The sequence below is a fragment of the Alexandromys fortis genome, unplaced genomic scaffold, assembly GCF_014885135.2.
Source record: "Alexandromys fortis isolate MF-2015 unplaced genomic scaffold, M_Fortis_MF-2015_v1.1 scaffold_3, whole genome shotgun sequence".
Lineage (NCBI taxonomy): Eukaryota > Metazoa > Chordata > Mammalia > Rodentia > Cricetidae > Alexandromys > Alexandromys fortis.
In genome coordinates this window covers 7,986,773-8,012,632 of record NW_026067909.1, presented here as the reverse complement: position 1 = coordinate 8,012,632, position 25,860 = coordinate 7,986,773, and the positions used below count along the sequence as shown (strand labels likewise).

Genomic DNA, 25,860 nt, shown 5'->3' with positions numbered 1-25,860 from the left:
AAAAAAAAAAAAAAAAAAAAAAAAAAAAAAAAAAAAAAAAAAAAAAAAAAAAGAGTTAAGTCTTTGAAACTATTATTTAGGATAAGTTAGAAATATAAGTTAGCAGTAGTCATCTAACAATCAAATTTGTGACCAGGTTAGGTATGTTTTCAAGGTCAAACAAGAGATATAGCTTAGATAAGCAGATAGTCTTCAAATACTTCAAAGACCTACAAAATATGGCATTTAAAGTATTTTAATAACATAAGGTTTTTCAAGATAGTGAGACACATCTGCTCATGGCAGCACCAATTTTCTTCAAAAAAAAAAAAAAGGATGAAAGGCATCAAAGCACCTCTATATAGAGCTTGCTTTCATTATAACAAATTAACCACTGGTCAAGAAACTGCCCTTGCCTCAAATGCTGCAGTATGCTGTCTAAATTGGACAAGCAGGACACAAAATGAAGTGACTATCAAACTTTGCTAAGACAAGGTAGAGAAGTCCTTCAAAATTTCAGCTTCACAGAAAAGTCTGTCAGATATTCTAGGCCTGTAGATCAAAGATGGATGCCCCAACACTGCAGAAGAATCTTGGGTGAATATCTAGGCAGTCAGGTGTTTCTGTCATGTCTACAGTTTTGGAAGTTGCTTGTTCTGTACTTCCTATTTACTCAGGTAATATTTATCCTCCTTAGGTCTTTGATAGAGTTGAAGACTAAATAGTTATAGTTACACTTTTCCTTGTTATGAAATTCAAAAAAGAAACTCATAAGAGAGGAGTAAAGTTTATAAAGGTTGAGAGATTTAAAAGCTTAAGTGGTTTATCTAAGAAGATGTTTTAAGGTTTAAAAAGATATTTTTAGGATGGTAATACAAGTTATGATAGAAAATGGTTTAGGTATAAAACTTTGAACTCACTAAGACAGGATAGATAATACAGTACTTTCTCCGTATTTGCCAAATACATATGAACTGGACATTGTGAATTTAATTCTTACCTTATAATTGTTCTTATTGTACAAAGTTTTACTATATTAGAGTTAAAACCTTTCCTTCTTATTTATACAATACCTGATAATTGTTCTTATTATATATAATTTTACTGTGTTAAGAGTTAAACCTTTTCCTTTCTATTTAGACAAAAAAGGAGGAAATGTTGTGGGATATGTGTACGCTGTGTGAAGATGTATTTCTGTGATTGATATAATAAAGAGATGAATAATCAATAGCTGGGCAGGAGGTAAAAGCGGGACTTTGGGCAGAGAGAAAGAATGTGGAAAGGAGGAAAGGTGGAGTCATCAGCTAGATGCCAATGAGATTCTGAAGAAGTTAGTTATTTGGTACAGAGCTGAGCCACATGACAGAATGTAAATGAATAGAAGCAGGTTAAATTAGTTATAGAGCTAGTTGGGGACAAGCCTAAGCTAATGGCCAAACTTTCATAATTAATAAGTCTCCGTCTCATTATTTGCACGCTGGCGGTCCCAACAAAAAACGTACAACTACACCAAGTACTCAGAGCACAGGAAGACAAGTGGTATTGCTTTCACCTCAGCATTCATGCCAAAAACTGAATCAAGGGCTAGAGAGATGTCAACATGATGGGCACAGAGCTGCCCCACTCAGAACGAGGGAGGGTGGAGACCTCATGAAAAGTCCTCACAAGCTACAAGACAATCAGTTGGATCCTGGGCTGCCCTTAACTGGCCACTGGAAGAAACTCTGTGCCCTTGAAGAACCTGGGCAAACAATATAGCTGGCTTGAGAGCAGTAAGATCAGTTTTCTTGGTGAAGCCAGTGGACCTCATAGGCTGCCTCACATCAGGATGTCTGCAGGATAGAGTGTGAAGTCAACTGGTTACAACACTCAGAGAACAGACCCTGCACCTCACTAGGGCAGCACAATCGAGCCAACTCTGTGAAGATAGGTTAGCTAGCACCAAAGTTGTAAGCATGAGAGAGATGCCCCCATTTCTCATCTGTCTTGAGGTAGCATGGGCAGGAGAAAGAAGCCCCCCCCCATGCCTCTCAACACCTGAGGCAGGTGGGAGAATTGGTCATATGGTCATAAGAGTGGAAGAGTTGTTCCTGACTCCCACCAGCTGCAACACTTGGGAGAACAGGTCCTGAAGCTTAACAGAGTGGCCCCAAAGAGTCAACCATGTCAGTGCAGTGTGAGTGAACCAGACCTGAAGATGTGATTGTGAGAGAGTGGCCCCATTTCTCATCTGCCTTGTGGCAGCATTGGCAGGGCTAAGAAGCCCTCCTTCCTGCCCACTAATGTCTGGGGCACATGGGAGAGCAGGCCCTGCCCCCAACAGGGCAGTACAACAGATTCAACCCTGTTAGCAGAGGTGTGAGGGAGCCACCACTGAAACTGTGAGCATGAGACAGCTGTCCCCATTTCCCATCTGACAGACCAACCCTACAGCTGCCAAGGCCCAGACCTAGGGTTATGACTTGGCCTGCCCCAACATCCACCCCATCTATGATCTGCTGGAGCATAGGTGACCCACAGACCCAAAGTTGCAGGATATTCACAACACAGGGTGCCAGCAGGATGTCCAAGAAGAGTCCTAATGGGTGCCCAGTACTGAACGTGTAGAAGAGACCACAGTCTTCGAACCAGACCAACGATGCTTTGTAATGAACACTTGCAAGCAGAGATGTATTGACCAAGGAGTATACAGTGTGACCTGTTAGATCACATTACAGTTTCCATTGTAAGGATTTTTAATTCCTCCCCCTTCCTTTTAAAAAATTTTTTTCTCACTTTATTTTCTTCATTTTTTTTCTCTTGAATTTTGTCTTATTCTGGGGGAGAGTGCAGGGGTGGAGAGCAGATGCAAAGGGATGGGAAATCAATGGCATCAAGATACATGATGTGAAAACACATAGGATAAATTTTATTAATTAAAAAAATGCAAGTCAGCTGGTAGAGAATATCTCATCATGACACCACTGGCAGGAAGCACACTACAAAACAACTCCAGTCCTCCATAGGGTGTGGCTGTGTACTATATGGAGCTCCATTCAACACTGCCCTTGCCTAACAATGGAACTAACAGTCTTCTCCAGGAAACAAGAAACTGCTTCTGACTTAAAGATAACACAGTTGGTATAGGGGTTCTAGTGCCATTTCCTTGAACGATATTCTTCAAGGAAAGTTCAAAAATATATTAAATAATATTTAATATTAAATACATTAAAATATTTTGAAAAGAGTGAACTAGACATTTTGGCTAGAAAAAGCACAGGGAATTAAATACACTGGAGCAGGTTGGTGCACAGCCTTCCAACAATAAGTCCCTTCTCTGTGACGTTGTGCAGATGCCCAAACACAGGGCCGTACTCAGCTCTCAGGAAGCTTGCACTGTGAGCCTGTGGTCACCAACCCTGTACACTGCCAAGAGCAGAGTTAAAAATAGCAACAGCCAGGCCTTGTTAGGTAGGTTTCCTCCAAAGAGGAATGTTGGTGACCTAAAAAGGAATTACATCCTGCAGGCCATACCACAGGAGGCTCACCACCAGAATAAGCACAGAGGGACAAAAGAGCTCCCCGGCCCTGCTACAAATGCCAGGCTCTAAACACCCACAGCCCTTAGGCTCAGGTGTGAGCTCTCCTACATCCCTGTGGGCTGAGTAACAGGTACCCCACATTTGGGTCTATGGCTTTCTAGTTTGGGATCCACTAGGTGCAGCTCCTACTTGGCCCCTCTCTCAAGTCCATGCCTAGCACAGAGGGTCAGCTGGGATGGAGGTATCTCACTGCTCTGCATAGGACACTGAATTTCCCTGACCTCATGGACAGGCAACATGGTTGGCCTTAGAACACAGCCTAAGGCTACTTGATAAGGCCAGGGGCTCTTGCTGTGTCCTTCCCTTATGGGCAGAAACTACTAGCAGTTCGCCTGAAGCCTGTGAAGAGTGACAGAGGAGTCAGCTGGGGATCTAGGTCCTGTCCTTGGACCCTCTGCTTAAGGAATTCTAAGCTATATGGACTGATGCATTTCATATAAGAAGTATGCGCCTCCAACCAAGATAAGGGTAAAATCAAACTGAAAACCAAACAGCACAGCAAGGCTTCCATGTATTTTCCTGGATTCTAGCAGGAAGTCATGGCCTTGTAAGATCAGCCAGAGAAGCTGTGGGACTACTGAACACCTCTCTCAGGAAGCTGCCTACCACACAGAATCTCATAAAGTCCCTCTTCACTCTGGCAACTTCTAGCTCACTGGTGTTAAACACAGTAGAGAGGGGGCTCCCATATGTGAAGTCCAGAGCTCCTAAGGTCCCCAAGGCCCCAGTCAGCTCCTTGAGCCCTAACTACAGCCTTGTCTCCATATCAGTAGTCTCAGCTTCTCCTACCTTGACCCCATCAACACTTTTTAGACCTGGGTCCTCAGAACCAAACTGTACTCTTCCAGGCTCATCTGAGTCACCAGGACAGCTGGCACGGGAGAGCTTTCTAAGGGCTGCACAGAGAGTTCTTGGCTAGGTTGTCAGAAACTCATAAGACACTCTGCCCTGGGTCTTGTCTTAGGCTTTCTGTTGCTGCGATGAAACACCATGACCAAAAAGCAAGTTGGAAGGAAAGGGCTTATCAGGCTTACACTTCCACAGCACTGACACATCACTGAAGGAAGTCAGGATAAGAACTCAAACAGGGCAGGAACCTGGAAGCAGGAGCTGATGAAGAGGCCATGGAGAGGAGCTGCTGACTAGCTTGCTCCTTATAGCTTGCTCAGTCTGCTCTGTTATAGAATCCAGGACCAACAGTCCAGAGAAGGCACCACCCACAATGGGCCGAGCCCTCCCTCATCGATCACTAATTAAGAAAAACCTTACAACGAGATCTCATTTTCTCAACTGAGGTTCCCATCTGTCAGATGACTTCTAGGCTGTGTCAAGTTGGCATAAAACCATCCAGCACAGTCTTCATGGCTCAGTCAACTTTGTTTTCCTTTAAGTGTCCCACTCTACCCACTTTCCTCTGGCACAACAACCTATGCTGCAGAGAAAGGCTAACAGTTCTATGAGTCTCCCATCTCCTTCTTCTCCACCCAACTATAGGAAGTCACAAGGATCCTCTTTGGCACCTACTTCCCACACCCCGACCCAACTCTGAGAACATCCACCAGCCCTCCGTAGCACCACCAAGCCTCAATCCTGCACCTCCTCTCTCCAAGTCTCTTCTTCCAGTTCTTGTTGCTGGCAAGCATGGCTTTGGGACAGCAGTGACAGGGCTCTTATCCTGACAACCAATCAGTTTTGTAGCTGCAGGAACACCTCATAGCCTCTTTCAGCCTCAAGTTTCTTATCTATAAAATTGGGTATGAAGAGTGAAGACTTAATCACCAAACTTCTGAGGAAGCTGGAAGGAAGGGCTGAGCACAGCATCAAAACCCAGGGACCAGGCTTGACAGAGCACAGGAGCACCCAGAGCAGTACAGCCCAGAGGGACCTAGCACTCTGCAGCCCTTGGATACCCAGAGCACTGCAGACAAGGGGCATCAAGCATGTTGTAGCCTATGACACCATTACTGACTTAGGAAATGGGAAACAAAAGGAAGGACGGAGACATAAGAGACTATGAGGCCTGCCACCACACCAATCTTTCCAATGTATATGAAGGAACACAGTTGGTGTCCAATAATTTCTCCCAGACAAGTATCTTCACACGTTCATAGTTATATGACTGAGTAATCAACCACCTCAATGGCAGACTGTGTTAGCCTGGGGTTGAGCTGCTGGACCTCTGATCTAGATCACTTGGGTGACCCCATACATCTGGAGATCTGCTAAAGAGTGTGCCCTAAAAAAGGACATGAGCAAACGAGATGCCCTTGATGTAAACCCACATACTCCTTCCAAAAAATACTGTGCTGGCCAGTTTTATGTCAGCCTGACACAAGCTAAAGCCATTTGAGAGGATGGAAACACCATTAGAATGGGCTCTAGGGAAGCTCGTGGGACATGTTTTAAATTCGTGATGGATGGGAAAGTGCCCAACCCATTATGGATGGTGCCATTTCTGGGCTGGTAGTGCTAGATTCTATAAGAAAGCAGGCTGAACAAGCTATGAGGAGCAAGCCTGTAAGCAGCACCTCTCCATGGCCTCTACATCAGCTTCTTCCCCCTAGGATCCTGCCCTGTTTGAGTTCCTGCCCTGATTTCCTTCAGGGATGGACTACAGTGTAGAAGTGTAAGCCAAAGAAACTCTTTCCTCCCCAACTTGCTTTGGTCATGTTTTTCATCACAGCAATAGAAAGCTTAATAGGACAAATACTGACCACACTCAGCCCTGATATGCCTCATGCTGCTGTGGCAACAGGCTCATCAATACAACTCTCAAGTAAAAAAAAAAAAAAAAAAAAAAGTAGAAAAAGGAAGCTAAGGGCACATCAAGACACTCAGCAGCCAGCCACCTTTCCTGGTGACTACTGGCTGTCCTACACAGATGTACCTTAAGCATAAAACACACTCGATTCCCAACATACATAAAGTTTTATTACTAACTATGCTGATCACATGCCAAAGCAATAACAGCTTAGAATTACCAGGTTAAATCCAACATAATATTAAATAAATTCATGCACTCAGGAGGCACAGCCAGGCAGATCTCTGTGAGTTCAAGACAGCCTGGTCTGGTCTATATAGCGAGTTCCAGGTCAACTGTATAGTAGGACCCTGCCTCAAAAACAAAAGCAACAGAAACAATCCATTCCATTTTTTCTTTCCATTTTGTTAATTGTGGTCCTGGAAAATTTGAAAGAGTGTTAAATTCCCACATGGTATTTCTAGTGGGACAGAAGACAGGCCCTGGTCTCTTTGCCAGCTGAGGGCTTATGTGTCTTTCTTCAGAACTGCAAGTCCTGAGTGAGGCTGTTGTCTTTCCAATGTGTGCTTGGCCTGTTTTTCAATAACACTGACTCTTTCAGAGTCCAGAAGGACCTTGCTAGCTCTGCTAAGTCACATCCAGACCCTTTCTTCTGTGAGCCCTTCAACTACCAGAAGCCCAGGGCAGTCTGCTCCATACAGCACACACCTACATTCATCCCACATCCCAGAGTCCCCGGAACAAATGAGTGACTGAGAAGGACAGGTGACAGGTGGTGCAGGAAGCACCTTGTCTATGTCCTCTATTTCCTCACAGAACCTGAGCCAGGAAGATTCACAGGTACTTTCTCTGCAATATCTTCACTAATCCTTACTCTAATGGCGTGGGTACCATTACCTTAGGACAGGAGGTACAGAGAGGTCACAAAGCTTGCTTGGAGTCACATAGCAAGGATGGCTATGGTGAGAACGGAACATTTCCTGTCGGATTCCTGGGCCTGCAGTGGGCTTTGCAGCCATGCCCTGAAGCCTCTTCCTGGTAGGCATGAAAAGGCCTGTGCCCTTCACTGTGCCAGCAGATCACTTAAGACAGAAACACAACCTTGGCATGCAGGATCACTTCCTTCACAGAAGACATGGTTGGCAGATCTACTTTCAGGATTTTCTGCCAGAGATAAATTTCTAGAAACGTATTCATCCATACTCGGGATTCCTTTACAAAGGGTGTGTTTATGATTACTGGTCAGAATGAAGCAAGATGGTGGCACCTGTAGTCCGGCTACCCAGGAAGCTGAGGTGGGAAAACTGCTTGAGTTCACAAGTTCAAGATCAACCTATGCAACAAAACAAGACCCCCCATCTCAAATAAAAAAGGACTGTCAATCAGAGCCGTGTGCCCTACTTGTCAACAATGGCAACCGAAATAAATCTCTAGCAATAATGTCTTCAAATCAGACAGACCCGTCCGTCACCTTCAACTCCTCTCCGTGCTTAGAAGGGTCACTCTTGCTCAAGAGGGCCATGCTAGTAGGGTACTTCCCATGCTGCCAGCTCCCTTGAACAAGTTTTCCATCCCAACCCACAGTTGTAGCAGATATGACCTCAGCATTTCCACTGTACTAGGCCTGCCCCCACAGGAAGGGCCAAGCTCTCCATGGTCCCAGAGGCCTCTTGTGCAAACTTCTGCCCCATCTCCCTATATTCCAGGTTGTTCCTTGTCCCAGCCACAAACCATTTTCAGCACTTTTCATGCTGGAAGATAATTCCCTTCCAGCCTCAGTAATTTATTCTTTCATTCATCCATCCTCCCTTCCACAATTATGCAAAGAAAAGGACCAGGGTCTTTCCAACAGAGAGGGATAAAGTGAACATATGCATAAAAGGCCTACTTCTATAAGAGACAAATTGCTTAGCGAGTCAGCCAACAGAGGACAGCAGCATCCTTTGGAGGCATGACACACAATACCTCAATTACGCTGACCCCAGTTTCCCTCCCAAAGTACCCAAGGTTGACTTTCTCAGGACAGGTACAAAGCCAATGTTAGCTCCCAGCCTCAGTTCCCCCAAAAGCCTTCTGGCAGCATAGGCAGTACCCTCATCACTCTGCCTTAGCATAGTCAGTTGGACAACTTAAACACTCACACTTCTGAGGACAGAAGCACAAGGCCAAGATGCCAGTTCATTTTGGGTTGGTGAGGTAGTCCTGCCTCAGCTCAAAACACTACCTTTGTGCCATGCCTTTGTGTGTGAGAAGCAGACAATCCCTGCTGTCTCTACCTTGCCACATCTTCGTATGTGAGAAACAGACGATCCCTGCTGTCTCTTGTTGACAAGAGCATTAATCCCATTTCAGGCCCATTCTCAAAACCTCATTTAACCTGCATCATCCCCTAGGTCCCATCATTAGCACCCTCACAATGTAGAGTTTGATTTCAAGGGACAGAATCACAGTGAAGACTGAATGCCTGAATCATCCAGCAACTGTGACCATATAAAGGATCTAAACACAGACCAACAAAAGCTCCCTCAGAACAGGAGCTGCTCAGGAACCTGGCAGACTTGGATACTTCTTTTTGGCTGTGCCTGCCTATATGCTGCTCTCTTGGGTGGGTACTGTCACAATGAGTCTCCCAGAGTCGGGGAGCACCACCTGTGGCTTTTCCTAAGGATAGGGCACCCTTACCTGGCTACATTCTTATGGCCTTTGGCACCCAGTACTGAAGTGGACTGAAAGGAGTGGGCCCATGTGTTCAAAAAGTCACACTGGCAGTAGAAAAAGACACAAGCAACTCCTGGACTACCCTCAAGACTGGTACCACTGATTCCAGGACCCCTGTTTTAAGCCAGTGACTAAATCTGCCTCATATCTATTGAGCCATGGCTCATGGCTCTTGGCTCTTGCCAAGGCACTTCCTGAACCTCAGTCAAAGAGACAATCTGAAAGCAAAGGAACCTGAGCTTATCAGAAACAGAAATATGCAGCTGACATCACTTGAAACATCTATTTGGAACTCGGGCACCCCCATCAACTCCTCAAAGAACTCAGGCAGCCCAGCAAGGTGGCATGTCTGCTCCACAGTCCTGTCAGTCCTCCAAGCCACACGATGGAGTCATGTGGCGTGTTCCAAGCCTGGCTTCTCTCAAAGGCAGGGGGATTACAAATAAAGCAACTGTACATATTTGCATCAAGTCTCAGCATAAGCATGCCCTTGTAACAGCTAGGTAAACAGACAGCAGCGGGTCCTATTTCCTAATAATAAAATTGTACTATGAATCAAATTATTAATCCCAATAGATCCAGATATTAGCCTTTGGAATTCAATGGCTTCCCATCAGCTGGCAACCACACCCCAATACATGAGCTTTTGAGACTATTTCATCCTAAACTCTACCTTTTCACCCATGATTTCTTTTCATCTTTACCACTGTTTTCATGAAGAACTGTTCCCAATTATGATGAAGCTTCACTTACTGGATTTTCTTTCTTGAGTTACGCTTTTAGTGCTGGACATAAGAAATCTTTGCCTAATCTGGGATGACAAAGATCTTTAAAAAAACTTCCTTCTAGAAGTTTCAGGGCTTAAGTTTTGCATTTGCTCTAGGATATGATGAGTCAGTTCTGTACGTAGCACAAAGTGTGGGCTGGCATCAGCTCTGTGACTCACACTGAGTCAGAGTACAAAGGGTGGACTTCACAGGTTCATTTGCACCTGGCTCAGCAGTGTCCCAGTGCATCCTGGCCAGGCCACCCCTCACTAAGAACCTGAACTCTGTATTGCTGCTGGTCACTTGGCCGTATCTATGGGTCGCTTCTCCATCTCTGCTGCCACACCCATCTGTGCCTCCACACAAGTGCCAGTGCATGTCCTAACCACTGCAGCTTTACGACACTTCCTGAAACCAGAACTTGTGTCCTCAGATCATATTTTGCTTCAAACTGTTTGGCTCTTCTATCTTCTAGCTCCTTTCCTTGTCCATATATATTGGATTTTTGAGACAGGGTTTCTCCATAGCTTTTGGTTCCTGTCCTGGAACTAGCTCTTGTAGACCAGGCTGGCCTCGAACTCACAGAGATCCGCCTGTGCTGGGATTAAAGGCGTGTGCCACCACCGCCCGGCTTGTCCATATATTTTTAGAATCATATTTTATACTTGTAGCAAAAACTTCTGCTGAGAATATTTTGAGACAGGGTCTTATTATGCAGCCTAGGCTGTTCTCAAATTCATGATCCTCCTGACTCAGCTGCCCACGTACTGGGATTGCAGGCATGTACCGTATATCTTACACTGAGATTTTTTTTATCACAAATACAGTAGATGATGGAAAATTAACACTCTGACATAATTCACATCTTCTAATCCATGAATGTGGCATCTCTCAAGTCCTTCATATTCTTTATTCTCTGCTCATACGTTGTTGTCTCTTAGCTTTTTGATATATATATATATATATATTGACATTACGTTAGATTTAACCCAGTTATTTCATTTTATTGCTAATGCTTTTCTTAATGCTAAGTTTATAGTTGTCTTTAGGTAATAAAAACATGTTTTCACACTAGCCTTAAATGTTGAAAACTAAATATATCCAGTTAGCAGTACAGCAATCAGAGTCTTTGTGAATCGTCATTGTCATGACTTACTAGACAGTCAGCAATGCCTTCTGCAAGCAGAGGGTTTTGTTTGTTCTCTGTTTCATTTCTTGTTGCACAGCAGTGACATGGTCCTTCAACACCACAATAAGAAGAGAGACAACACTACCCTACTCCAGTCTTCAGATAAGAAGTCATTATGGAAGCTGGACAGTGGTGGCACACACCTTTAATTCCAGCACTTAGGAGGCAGAGGCTCAAGTCTGTGAGTTCAAGGCCAGCCTGGTCCACAGAGTGAGTTCTGGGACAGCCAAGGCTGCACAGAGAAAACTGGTCTCAAAACAAAAACAAACAAACAAACAAAAAAGTCTTTATGCTTGTCACCATTAGATACAAGTGATCTGAGGGGAGTAAACATGCCCCCCACAGTTCTGAGGAAGTTGTTTTCTATATTATTCTATTTATTTGTTCATTTATTTTGAGAGAAGGTTTCACTATGTAGTCTTTGGCTGGCCTGAACTAGCTATGTAGATTGGGCTAGCCTCAAACTCATTGAGATCCACCGGCCTCTGCTGATTAAAGGTGTCCACCACCACACCTGGCTATTTTCTCAGTAGCTTTAGATTTTTAATCAATCACATTACAGGAAAAATTATCATCGTGATGCATGCCTATTTTCATGTTTATAGCTTTGTTCAATCTTTTAAAATAGAATACCTTCTACTTAATATATGACAATTTCATACATGTAAGCAATGCACCTTGGTCATATGCTTCCCCAATTCTCCCTTCCACTACCTCCAGGTATCCCCAAAACATCCCTCTCCCTGTTTTATGCCCTCTCCTTTTTTAGGTTAATAATCCGCTTAGTCCAAAATTGGACTGTTGGAGTGCTGAATGATCGTGTGCACTTAATCACAGCTGCAGGGAGTTCATGGGTGCGATGGCCATGTCATGTCCTTAAGACAGGATTGCACATTCCTCCCCATTTTCCAGCTCTTAGTTCTTCCTGCCCCTCTTCTGTGATGTCCCTGATCATGGAGGGTGAGAACTGCTATGAAGTCTCACTTAGGGCTGAGCATTCGCTAGACACCAGTCCTAGCCCCTGATTTGCTGCTAACCCTGCAGAGAGAAGCTTCTCTGGCTAATGTGGAGCACGGTGGTTTAGAAGGCATCCTGGCAACACGTCATTCTGATTACTGAACCTTTAAGGATCGCTGTACTTGTTCCCAGGGTGGATACTGATATGTGTTTTTCTTGTCATGTAATGTCTGTCTACTTTGGGTGCCAGGATAATTAGTGTTCATGTCACAGGCTGAGTTAGGAAGCAAACTGTGACTCAGTTTTCTTGGAAAGTTTCTGTAAAACTGCTATTGCTTCTTGCTGAAATGTTGGACAGAACTCACCAGTGAAGCCATCTGGACCTGGAGGGTTTGGGGAAATATATGAGCAAAAATTTAATCTAATGAGTACAAGGACCAAGATCATTTACTATAGGGCCACATTCATTTACTGGCTCTAAAGTAAACACTGACACTATGCTTTTCCAAGAATTTGCTCACTTCACATAAAATTTCAAATCTGTTGGCATAAAGGTTCAGTGCTGTTCCCCATAGTATCTTTTACTTCCCATAGGATCTTGAGTGTAATATTTCATGCTGCATTCTGATTTTTTTTCATTTTGTCTTCCATCTTCAGAAGCTAGATATAAAAGAACAGAATGAACCCAGAGTAAGGAAAAGAAAGAGCCAAAATTAGTAAAACAAGGAAGTGGGCAGCAATGAGGAGAGCTAAGGCAGAATCTTTAGAGTTGATACAAATGGCAGCCCCGGACCACAATAATGGCTGCTTTTCCTCATTGCAGACCACGCTCTCCTGCGTTTTCACCTGCTGAGTAATTTGTGACTGGTTGTTAAACTCTCTTTAAGAGGCTGTTAGCTGCTGCCATGGAAATTCTCTCTACCACAAGCTAAGTGAGCAGAGTGCTTTTCTCATGCTCTCCCTCCCAAAGGGACCACTGTCCAAGGGTGTGTGCTGTCTAGTGCTTGAAACACGACTGCATACATCTTGCCTAGTTCTGGCTTTCTTAAGGCAGGAGGATAAACTGGCAACTGTTCTTTTGTGTTCGTTGGACACAGCTATGACCCATCACATCGTTCTCTAAACTCCTGTGAGGAAAGGCCAGGGAAGACCTTTAAGATGGCTCTCAGCATCTGTTTAGCTCATCTTTTGCTATCTCACCTTTGGTATCTGTGACTATTTTAGAAGTCTATATATTTGAAGACACAGCAATGCACACGCCCCACAATCATAGAAAGGCCTGCTGTGAGGGATGCAGGAGGGGAGGGAGGCAGGAGGGGAGGGAGGCAGAAGGGGAGGGAGGCAGGAGGGGAGGGAGGCAGAAGGGGAGGGAGGCAGGAGGGGTGCTTGTGATGACTGCCCTGCTGTAGATACTGGTTCCTTCCACATAGATTAATCTAATTCACTTCAGAGCTGCTGAGGGAAGGAAGTCTGTGTACTGGCTTCTTTTCTAAATCATTTTACATCTTTCTGGTTCTTATTAATAAATACAAAATAGCTCTCATATCAATCTTAAAATCTTGAATACCTGGGTAGTGGTTTGAATGAGAATGCTCCCCACCACCCTTAGAGGTGCATATCTTTGAATACTTAAGTCCAAGTGGGTGAAACTATTTGGGAAGAATTGTAGTCTTGTTGGAGGAAGTGTGTCACTGGGAGTGGGCTTTGAGGGTTCAAAAGACTTGCACCATTCCCAGTGTGTGCACACATGTGCACATGTGGTGTGTCTGCATCCTACCTGTGGATCAAGATGTGAACTCTCAGCTATTCCTATCTCGGTGCCTTTGTTCCACCATCATGGACTCTAAACCCTTTGAAATTGTAAGTGCCAAATTAAATGCTTACTTTTATAAGTTGCCTTGGTTGTGGTATTTTATTAAAGCAATAAAAAAGAAACTAAGTCAATCCTCTTGCTTTATATTTGTAAAAAAAATTATATACTGTTTTGTTTTTAAATTATCCTTAAACTGCTACCAAACTCAAACAATCTAAGAGTTCTGTTAATAGAAAAACGATTTCAAAAACAAAAAATATATCATATAAGGAAATACCTCTAAGCTATTGAGACAGTTCTGAATATTAATTTACAGAAAAGGGTGTGTCTGTGAACCACTTATGGGAAGATATAATGTATTCCTCTGCATCCCCACATAAGACAGACACATACATATTAAGGTGTGTGTGTATATCAAATTGAATGTAGAATGTAGGAAAGCATAGGAAATATTTTTTAACCTTTTTATCTTTGTTCAATTTCTTCAGAATATTTGACTAACAACCGCCCTCTCCTCGACTCTCTCTGTCTCTCTCTGTCTCTCTGTCTCTGTCTCTCTCTCTCTCTCTCTCACACACACACACACACACACACACACACAATGTGTCTGGCAGGCAACTGCTTGGGCACACCAACACACAAGGCAAGAGTCGCCTATTCCTGAGAGCTCAACATTAAGGTTGAGCCTTAGCAGGAAAATTGAAGCTAATTTTCTACCTACCTCACCTGTAAGGCTGGAGTAAGGCTGGAACAAACAAAATCAGCACAAGGCCAGCAAGGGCTCCTCCTAATCCCTCAGGTTTCAATCCATTACTACACCAAGAAAAAGGCTCCTCATCCCCCACCATGATGCACGGATGCTCAAGAGAGCAACGGGTGCCCTGTTTGTGCTGGTGCCTCGCAGATGAATGAAGTTCATATGAATGACTGATGAACAAACAAACAAACTAATGAATGAGTGGGCTGAGGCAATGGCTCTGAAATTTACTGCGGTATGTACTTTTGGCACTATAATTGCAATGACAAGCTTAACTATGTAGGGAGGCTTTATTTCTCATTCTCCCCTGTTTTTACAACACAAATCCTTTGTCCTCACCATACATTCAGAGCACAAGCCACAAGCCCATTCATGCTCTCAACAAGGGTGAGGGACCAGGGTTCCCAGAACATAAGGGCATGGCCAAACAGCCAGTGGAGAGGGAGGGTAAGCATGCAACATCAGCAAGACACCTCAGATCACAGTGAGATTCTGCCTTTGAAGGCAGAAGAAATTCCCTTGTAGCCAGAGGAAATTCATCAGATAGACACGGTGCAAGCCAGAGTTAGCTCTAGTCACACAGCTCTTGTACTGGCTTTCTCTGGTGAGTAACCCCAGAACCAAGCTCATATGCACCTCCTCTGTACTCAGGCCTAGCCCCAGATTCACAGTTCTGGCTTCATATGATGGTATCCTGGAACAGCACCGACGAGTGTTATCCTCAGATACTCATACCTAACTCCCACTTGTTCTTGTTGCTGCTAAGGAGGACTTCTGCTCTCCCAGGAAAGTCCTGGCCTCACCTTGCAGGAGTCTATCACTTCACCGCTTCATGCCTTCATTGGTCACCAAGAAACCAGGAACAGAGACTCAAGAGTGCCAGGTGAGCCAGCTGGGACTCTAGTGAAGGCTGCATCTTCCACCCAACTAAACACCTGGAGAAGGTATAGACAGCTATTTTCCATAAGCCAATCCCTATTCCTAAATAGCGAGACCAAGACCCTTCTACAGGGGAGACAAACTCAGGCAGAATCTTTCTGCACCACATGTAACACCAGCTAGGCAGTGTGCCATCAAATCTGGGACCAGAGTTTCAGGAGAGCCTGTATTCATGCTGTTCCTTATGCCTCTCCCCCAACCCCAAACCATATCCCTCTATCAATCCATCCATGCTGACACCATGGCATGCTGGGAACTCTGCTCGGGGTAATCCTAGATATGGCTCTCCCTGCACCAATCACTCTTAGAACTGGTTATAACCAAGAGAGTGATGTCATCTGTACTGTGGCCATCACCCACACCAAGGTCCATCAGCTCCCTGGTCTAACCTAAGAACATGTACCACATGATACAGAGACTATGAGAACAGGAGGAACACAGGTCAACCACCTTGTGGGTATCCACACAATCATATGCGCTCATAAAACAATCTCAAGGCAACACCACACCATCTTCACAGGACCCAGACCTGGCACTCCAGGAGACAAGGTTCATGGCTCTCAGATCCTAACCCCAACTAGTCCCTCACGACCTACAATCATCCTCTGACATGGCTCTCCTTTGCTCACTCACTGATGTCTTCTTCTGACAGAGGCCTCCACATGCCCTTACCACCTCAGAACCTTCCATGGAAGGTTCCTGCCCTGTCTTTGCTACCTTCTATGCAGGACCCTACCGGCCCCTCACTACCTTAGACCCTTCCATGACAGGGTCCTGACCAGCCTCACTAAATCAGGCCCTCCTATGGCAAAGCCCATTCCCTTACTCCTCAGATCTTTAAACGACAAGGCCCTGACCCTCACTGTCTTAGGTCCTCCCCTGACTATCAAGTCCTTGTCTATCCCGACCCCAACTTAGGGCCTTTTCTTCCTTGGCCTTAAACACACAACAAAAATCTGCCTTACATCACTAACCAGAACCAAGTGTAAAACCTGGACAATGGGAGGCTCACATATGCTAGATTCTGAGTGAATGACCCCACTTCCAAATACCTAGCAGACATATGTGGTGGCCAGCAGGACAGGAGAGTTGCCAAATGTTGTGTGGGTTCAAAAGACTCAGTCCCAGAAAACGCACATCATTGTACTCAGGATGACCAGCAAGAACTGTGATTCCCCAACCCTGTCCCCACCCAGCCTACAGCTCCAGCAAGCTGCAAAGTACACCATGGGCCCTGGGACATCTATAATCCCCTACCTCTTTGCCTCCTGCATGGCTTGGGGCCCACCCTTGTTTGCCTCCACCCAACAAATAAGCAAAGCTGAGAGAATTAAACACCGCAGTCCTGGCCTAACCCTGTGAAAACCTCGTGGAAACTTTTGTGTGCATATGCAGCATGTCCTGTTGTCCTCTGGGCTGTAGCCACTTACCCATTTACCTTGCTTTACCCTTCTTGGCTGCTCAGCCCTTCTCATACTCCAGATCCACATATCATCTGCTCAGAGATCTGTCATTCACCCAGAGCCAACTGTAGAACCAGGAGGCTGCTTGCTGCATCCTACGAGGATGCACGCAGAGACTGCTGCCTGTCTATCTATTCAGAGTGACACCCTCAATGGCTTTCCACCCAGACCTGGGGCAGGCCTTGTGTGGTCGTGCCACCTGTATGGGTCTCTCCATGCTTCATGCTACAGCTAGGAGAACCCTCCTGAAAAGTACTATTCCTCATGGTACAGATGCCCAACCTCAAAAACCCCCAACCAGGTCCTCTGTTCTCTGTTTCCCTCCCTTCCAGGTGGGAGCCAAAGAGCAAATCATTAGGAGCTGATAAGTGCTTCCTATTGACAGCCTTTTCTGCTCTCCACGTAGCCAAGATGTAACTTTCACATAAAAATACCACAATGAGAAGAGATACTCGGGCTACTCTCAAAGTGCTTTCTCACAGGCTCTTACCTGGTAAAATTCCCGAAGCCAGTTCTTCTGCAGGTTTTCTGGCTGTAAATGAAGAGGAAAAGGTGAATTAGAGCACAGCCACTACACCAAACAGGGAGTCCAGGCTCCAGTGAGGAAACCTGAGGGCGGGTCTCACAGTGGGGAACAAGGGCTGTGCACGGGGGACCTCTCTCCGCATGGGGTCTGTATTCCTCAGAGGGAGACCATGGGATATATGGAATGCCCCTGTGATACAAAATTGAGCAATTGTCACCTAACCAGAGTCAGGTGCACAGCACCTACGTCCTGCTGACCCACATCCTTGTTCTGTTCTCAGCTGGGCTGTAGGAAAGGAAAAGCACCTTAAAACTGCTTCCAAAGGCAACAAGAAGGGCAGCAGCACCCCTGCCTGAGCCAGAGCCACTCTGCAGTGCTATATGAGCATACACCATCAGAAGCAACGAGGCTCTTCTATGAGCTGAGGCGGGGGAGGGTGGTGTAGGGAGGGATTTGGAGAACAGTCCCAATGCTTGGAACTTTCAAGAAACAGGGCACAGATGGAAACCCCACTCCATGTATGTACATGTGCTCCCAAACTAGAAGCAGGACCAGAAGAGTCAAGTGTCAGCCATGACAAGCCCTGTTCAGAGAAGCACGAAGGAGCTGTGGTCACACATAAAGGCCCCCAAACCTTGACCTTGCTCCCTTACACTCTGTGTCAGTCAGGTCCAGGGCAGTGTAGCCCAACCAAGTGTGGGACTCAGCCATAGCCTGGTATGAGCAAGAATGAGATGCCCTGGAAAGACCCTTGCTGAAAGCTGGCATGGAGAGAGAGCCAGAGTCCCATGAGCAGACTAATGCTGTCCCAGGAGTGTCACACCATCCAATAACGCAGATGTAAAATTGAAAAGCCTATAAACACACTGGTGTATGCCTGTCTCTCTGTCAGTTGGTTGGTTAGGTTTTTAACAAGGTCTTCCTCTTCCACTGAAACTGAAGTTGCTTCCAGATAAGCAGAACTCGAACACCCACAAACAAGGCTCAGAAGAGCAGAGCCCAAGCTGCCTATTCACAGCTAGGCCCTAAACCACTCCTAGCACATTGCCCACTGAGTGTCCTGAAAATCATGGAGAGAAAACTGTAGAAAAATTAATGATGGGGAAAAGCTGGCAAGGAAAAAGAACAACAGAGACCACACAAGGTGCACAGAGGAAACCGGACATCCACCAACTCTCAAACAGATGTCTTAGTAGGACTTCCAGATTGGTTTTGCACACACAGGAAACACTACCTCCCTGCCTTATCCCCACAGAAGGCACAACAAAGACAAGTCAGAGCTGGGCAAGGACATGAACAGAATATCCAAGCACAGGCAGAGAAGCTCAGCACCATTTGCCTTTAGAGAAATGTCAATCCAAACCACAGAGGATCCTGGGATGGTAGGGTACACTGTAATCCTAGCGTTAGAAAGAAAAGCAGGGGCAAGTCTGATGGTAGCCTCATCCATGAACTGAGTTCTAGACCTGCAGGGGCTACATAGACAGAGTTAGTCTTAAAAAAAAATCAAAAACAAATAATCAACCAATCAAGGCAGATTACAAAATCTAATGCTAAAACAGTAAACCCTCTCCAATGCTGGAGGGAGCAGGAAGGCTGATCCTTGAAAGTCAAATCTGCACCACAATTTATGCAGCAAGTCCTCAGCATAGTCTCCAGATAAGTTAAAAAAAATGCTTTCCACATGGAAACATACATTGAGAGCAGTCAAAAGGCAGAATGAGGGTAGGAAATGGGGCATTTGCACATAGAGGAAGATCTCAGCAGCTCTGGCCCTATGTTCTTCTGGGCCTATGTAGTAGAAGCTGAGTCATGACCAGTACAGCCCTGGCCAGGCCTCTGAGCAGAGTCTCAGTCGGTCTGTGGATGGTGAGGATTACGGGCAGGGAGAAGGCAAGAGCAGTGGAGCCTCCAGAACCTCTCAGGGCAAGAGCTCATCATTGCACCATCTTTAAGGCAGCCAGTTTCCAGGACAGTAACCCTACTGTTTCTTTCCTAGGTAGCCACCAATTCCAGCACATGACACAGCTAGGCGTCCCACCTGCCGCACTTTCTCCTTATTCTCATCCAGGGAGCTCCCTGTCAACACCCCAAGTGCCCTTCAATATTAGAAGCAGGACTTGTATCATGAAACAAAATGTAAAGTCCTCTAACCAAATCTCCAGTCTGATCATAGTCAAGGCCCAACTATGATCTCTCAGGCTCTGCTACCTGGTCCAAGAGCCCCCACCCTGATAAGCTCTGCAAATGGGCTCCGTGGTGCAGAGCAAAATGTTTGCCTTCCCTGCTAAACATAAACTTCCATTGCACTTACTGCCAGTCTCTCAGCAGGGGGGACACTGGCAACCCAGTACAATCCTCTCCAAGCTGTTTGTGGTAGGAGCCACAACCCACACAGCCTCATCTGCCCAATACTTCCACCTCTCACACAAATGGCCACACGTGTCATTAGGTTTCAGAACCAGAGAATGGGATCCTTAAGTGGGGACAAGAGCAAAAGCCGCACTTCAGGCCAAGCCAGCAGGAATGGTCTGAACAGAGCAAGGACAAGGGAAGCCCAGGCTCCAGACTCAGTTCTTATTTTAATAGCACCTGTGTCTCATGACTACTCGGTTAACTAGACATGGATTCGGCATGGCTAGACACTAACATGGCACACCTTTAAGCCTGAGACCCCCCCACCCCTCCTGTGTAAAAGAAAACCTACTTTTCAGTCTTCATGAGAAGCAGCTGAGCACCTCCACAACCAGCACCTTCTCCTTGTGTCTGCAACTTAGTGCCTCACTATCCACAGAAGCCAGAGATCCCAACACCCACCCAGCCTCCACCTTTGCTCATTTCCTCACTTGAGCACAAAACCACCCAGAAAAAGGGGAGGGGAGGAGAGGGGAGGGGAGGGGAGGGGAGGGGAGGGGAGGGGAGGCAAGCAATACCCGGCGCAACTTGGATCTGCCACCATGAGACACCCACAGGCCCAAATGCTCCCTGGTTCTGGCTCACACGAGGAAGTCCAGCCGTGTAAGACGTGGACCCCACGGCCACTTCAGCTGCTGTGTCAGTGCAGCACCTGCCTCATTTGGAAATGAATCAGAACCAGAGTGATATTGCCAGAGATCCAGTTTTATCCTGTATAGAGCCTGGCAAGCCCCTCCAAAGTGGCCCTGGCAGGAGTGTGCTCAAGGCTACATGGCTGTGAAGCATGTGCTGGCATCTCGGGAAGAGTTCTGGAACTGCAAGACCCTCCAATCCAGTGTTTGGATGATGGCCTTGTTGAGAACATTAATCTTTCCCCCAACTTTCACTGTAGATCCACAAAAACTACAAACCAAACAATACCAAGAAAATGCTTTAGACCAAGGTAACCCCTTGGTTTACTATCTGTAGGATGTCACCCACAGTTGTGAAGAATTAGACATGACTGAAAATACTCTAACTTGAAAAGGACAAGGTCATCACCACAAGTCACAGGAAGTGCCCACCAGGTTCCTCTGGTCAGGCTCCCTCACCCGTAACCAACCTCCTCTGGGTCCTCTTGAACTGCCTTCTCACTGCCAACCTCACAGACCCTCACTCTTTCCTGTACTCCTTCACACACTCCTATAGGCTCCATACGCAGTGTCACGCATGCATGCTCTTACCAGCTCTACATTCATTTGTGCCCACACTCCTTTGTGCCCATACTCAAGCACACACATGCTCACTCTCAGGCTCCACACTAACCTGTGCCCACATTTACCCATGCCCACACTCACTCTCACACATGCACACTCTCACAGGCTCACACTCACCCATACCCATGCCCACTCTCACAGGCTCCACGCTCACCCGTCTGTGCCCATACTCATTCTCACGCATGCACACTCTCACAGGCTCACACTCACCCATGCCCATGCCCACTCTCACAGGCTCCACGCTCACCCGTCTGTGCTCACACTCATTCTCACGCATGCACACTCTCACAGGCTCACACTCACCCATGCCCATGCCCACTCTCACAGGCTCCACACTCACCCACGCCCATGCCCACTCTCACAAACTCCATGCTGTGCCCACACACTGTCTCACCTACTCAAATATTTGTTTTATCATATACCACCACACAGTCGCTTCTCTCAAACCACCACTCACACAACCTTTCCCCTCAGGTGACCATCACTGGAGTGGTGTCCCATTCCTCAGTTCATCATGGACCTTCCCACGTGCAGCCCATCCCCATGTCCTCTGCTTTTACCATGGAAGTAGGCCGAACACCATGCCAGCTACACTGCCCAGCCCCACGCTGCTACATTCCTTCCTCCAAAGCACCGCCTTCCTGCTCTTCCCTCTCACCCTGTTCTGCTACAGCACAGTAGCCTCCAGAAGACAGTCTGTCAGCACTCAGAGCACAGTGCCTCTCATCCCTCAGTAAAAGACAACAACCTCCAGATCTTCAGAGCCACCAGGCCTGAGCTCCTGACCCTCGGTCCATATCACACAGTGCAAACCCTGCTTCTCTAACATCATGGCCTCTACATTTTTTCCTCAGAGTCTTAGAAGCTCAACATTGCTACCATGCATGACCACAGGCCATCTCCTCCCCTCGCATGCCATGCCAAGGCTCCCTGACCAACAGTCTCAATCAGTCCTGAGCCTGTATTTTTTCCATTTCAAGCAAGCAAGCTACATAATATTTCTACCCTGCCTTCCTTCAGAGACTGTCAACTCCTAGCTCCTACACATTTCTTCCTAGCACTACATAAGCTATAAGATTTAGTATGACAGTAATTTCAACCATTATCAAGTTCTGAGACAGAGACAACCAATCAGAGCTAGGTTGTGAGATTTCTGTACCTGAAACAATAAAATAGTAGTGGGGGCAACTTCTTGCCTCACCTGGGAGAGTGTAGTAAAGGAGTAGGGAGAAGGTGCTACTGGGAGAGGTCCCTGACAAACACAATAGCCAAGGGGTGAATTTGCAGGGCAAATGCAGGAGGCAGAAAACAAATGCCACGTCAAAATGTCCTGGAGGGAAAGGAAACCAACCAGGCTGGGTAGAGGATAGTGACTCTAAAATACTGGAGCAGAAAGATGGCAGCAGACCACCAAGCCCATCAGCATAAAGAGCTCCCAAGCTGTAGTAAAGCACCATGTGACTGAGGCTAGTCACAGAGGGGCACAGGGCGTGAGCTAGTGCAAGCACAGTGTGACTGAGGCTAGTCACAGAGGGGCACAGGGCGTGAGCTAGTGCAAGCACAGTGTGACTGAGGCTAGTCACAGAGGGCACAGGACGTGAGCTAGTGCAAGCACAGTGCGACTGAGGCTAGTCCTAGTCACAGAGGGGCACAGGGTGTGAGCTAGTGCAAGCACAGTGTGACTGAGGCTAGTCCTAGTCACAGAGGGGCACAGGGTGTGAGCTAGTGCATGCACAGTGTGACTGAGGCTAGTCCTAGTCACAGAGGACACAGGGTGTGAGCTAGTGCAAGCACTAGTGACAGCAAGCATATGAGAAAGCTGACAGGAGGAGGCTGGCTTCAAGTGGTCACCACCCAGCACACAGCATTCACAAACATGGCCCAAGATGAAAATGTGGTTCAAAACATTTCTGGCTGGCTGTTAAAAGAACTGTAGAGGTTTCTCTCAAATTCAGCAATTCCTCTGCCTTAGTTCTGTGCTCTTCCCCATGATCCCAGAAAAGCAGAATCTAACCCTTTGTTCTGGGATAAGGGGACACTGTCAGGTAACCTGTTGCCCACCTGTGATGTCAGCCATCACAAGGACAGAAATTTCTGAGAGGAGGAATCTGTAGGTGATTGGCAGTTTTCTGTAAGGATTTTTTCTAAGGAAGAAAAGAAGACCTGCATGAAGTGGTTTCATTTTAATGGGGAACATGTAAGAGTTGAGACTGGCCTTTTAGCATGTCTACAACACATCCCTAGCAGAAAACATGTGCAAATGCCAAGGCAGCCTGACGACACTGTCCCCAGAAGACCTAGGGAGTGAAAGCTGGCAGAAGGAACCGCGTACTTCTCACTAGTGACGTCAAGCAACAGACAAGGAATACCAGGTCAGTGGGCAAGTGCTTTTTCCAAAATGAGAGACAGACAGACAGAAAGACACACACACACAAAGTCAATAGCACAAGCTCATGCTGGTGCTGGAGTATGGCTCAGTAGTGTTGAAGTCCTGGGTTCAATTTCCAGTACTACAATAACAATAATTTAATTTATTTTTTTAATAGAGGGGCAGTTCTTTCTGAATACAAAAAGCAAAGAGACTGGAGAGATGGCTCAGCAGTTAAGAGCACTGACTGCACCAGGTGGTGGTGGTGCACGTCTTTAATCCCAGCACTCGGGAGGCAGAGGCAGGAGGATCTCTGTGAGTTCGAGGCCAGCCTGGTCTACTAGAGTTAGTTACAGGACAGGCTCCAAAACTACAGAAAAACTCTATCTCGAAAAATACAAAAACAGAAAAAAAAAAAAAAGGAGCACTGACTGCTTTTCCAGAGGACAAGGTTCAATTCCCAGCACCCACATGGCAGCTAAAAACTATAACTCCAATCCCAGGACATCTGACACCCTCTTCTATCCTCTGCAGGCACTGCATAAATGTGCTGCATAGAGATGTATGTCAGGAAAAATAGTCATACACATAAAAATAAATAAAATCTATGAAAGTTTTAATTAAAAAAAAGCAAATATAAGATACTTAGGAACTGTCCATAATTTCACCATGCAACACCCAAAAGATTCACAGCAAAACATACCAACCACAGCAAGAGTTGTTCTGCTGAGGCCAGGAATGAGCAAAGATGCCCACAACCTTCTGTACAACTCAACAATTTGTGCCCCAGTGAGAAAAGTCAAGCAAGAAAAAGAAAGATGTCAAACTAAAAGGGGAAAAGAAATGATCTCACCTCAAAAACAACATGATCTTGGATATACAAAATTCAAAAATTATACACAAACAGAAAACTCTTAGAACCAATATATTTAGCAAAACAGCAAGATAAAGAACCAACACACATACACAACTGTATTTCTTATACCTATAATAAACAATCCAAAAGTCAAGCTAAAAAAAAACATTTCACTTAGGATAACATCAAAAGGAACAAACAGGAAGTAAACAAGGAAGCAAAATACTGTCTACTTCACAGTGCAAAATACCACCCAAAGAACCCAAAAACACAGCAGCAGCTGCACAGACTGGTGATAACTGTGTAAACTGGGAGACCGTGGAGAAGCCAAGGCCCAAAGGGGTCCACAGCCAGTGCAGCAGGCAGCAAAAGCCCCATAGTGTTTTTCAGAAAACAGAAAACTCCATTCTACCATTCACATGGAACTCTCAAGGAACTCCAAATATCCAAAATAATCTTTAAAAAAAATAAGAACAAATTGTGTCAGGCATGATAGCATACATCTAGGGGTCTGAGAAAGGAGATGGAGAAAGAGAAGATGAGGGGGAGAAGAAGGAAGAGGAGTAAGGAAGGGGTATGGGGAAGGAAGGAGGAGGAGGAGGGAGGGGGAAGGAAGGAAGAGAGGGAAATGAAAGAGGAAGAGAGAGAAGGGAGGAGAAGAAGCAGCAGCAAGAAGTTGGAGTTCTCACTACTTAGTGTCAACTTTCTTTAGTCATACAGAACACAGATTGTCATGGAGCGGTACAAAAGAAGACCAGAGATTGACAGGACAGACCAGAGAGCCTAAGAACAAGCCCTGACTGACACTGCCCTGGAAGTTTAACGAGGGTACCAAAGCCACTCAGCAGGGAAAGTGGTAACTTACTCAATGCACACTGACTACAATAAAGCCGGTAGGGAGACACAAATAGCAGCAATGCCATCCAAACGATCTCCCTGTGCTGTGCAGGTAGGGCCAGGTCGGCTGAGCTGTTTCTAGTCCTGACTACAGTTTATTCTCATTTTATAACAACTAGGGGGAGGAGGTTTCAGGGCCAGCAATAACAAGAGGCCCAATAAATTCAACCCAATAAAGGTGAAAAGAATTCTGGGTCCAAGATAAAGTATATTTGTAATCTCAGAACTCAGGAGGCTGCAGCAAAAGGATTGAAAGCCAGCAGACAGCTATTGCTACATAGCAAGTCCCTATCTCAGAGAGGGGTGATAAGAAGAGAAAGGGGGAAATCCTGGACTAGAACAGCAAAGCCCGCCTACTGCAACCTTACACACACAGCAAAAGCGGGACAAGCTGGAAATAAACACAGGAATAAGGAGATATACCACAATTCCACAGTTATAGACCTGAATACAGTCTTAAATCCTTAAAGTCCCTTAAAGGGGCTGGGTGTGGTGGCACACTCCTTTGATCCTAGCACTAAGAGACAGATAGATTTCCGAAATTCAAGGTCTATATAACAAGTTCCGAGCCAGCCAACAGTGAAACCCTGTCTCACAAAAGCAAAATACAAAATAAAA

The 25,860-nt window shown here is 45.9% G+C and overlaps 1 protein-coding gene across 1 annotated transcript in view; it reads right to left on the bottom strand.

The window, feature by feature from the left end:
- The window catches only part of Inpp5a (inositol polyphosphate-5-phosphatase A), a 194,325-nt gene that overhangs the window by 121,728 nt on the left and 46,737 nt on the right, over positions 1 to 25,860 (bottom strand). The window contains exon 2 of the mRNA XM_050137015.1: positions 17,415 to 17,456. Within this exon, the coding sequence (XP_049992972.1) occupies positions 17,415 to 17,456 (42 nt within the window). The remainder of the gene's footprint in view (positions 1 to 17,414; positions 17,457 to 25,860) is intronic.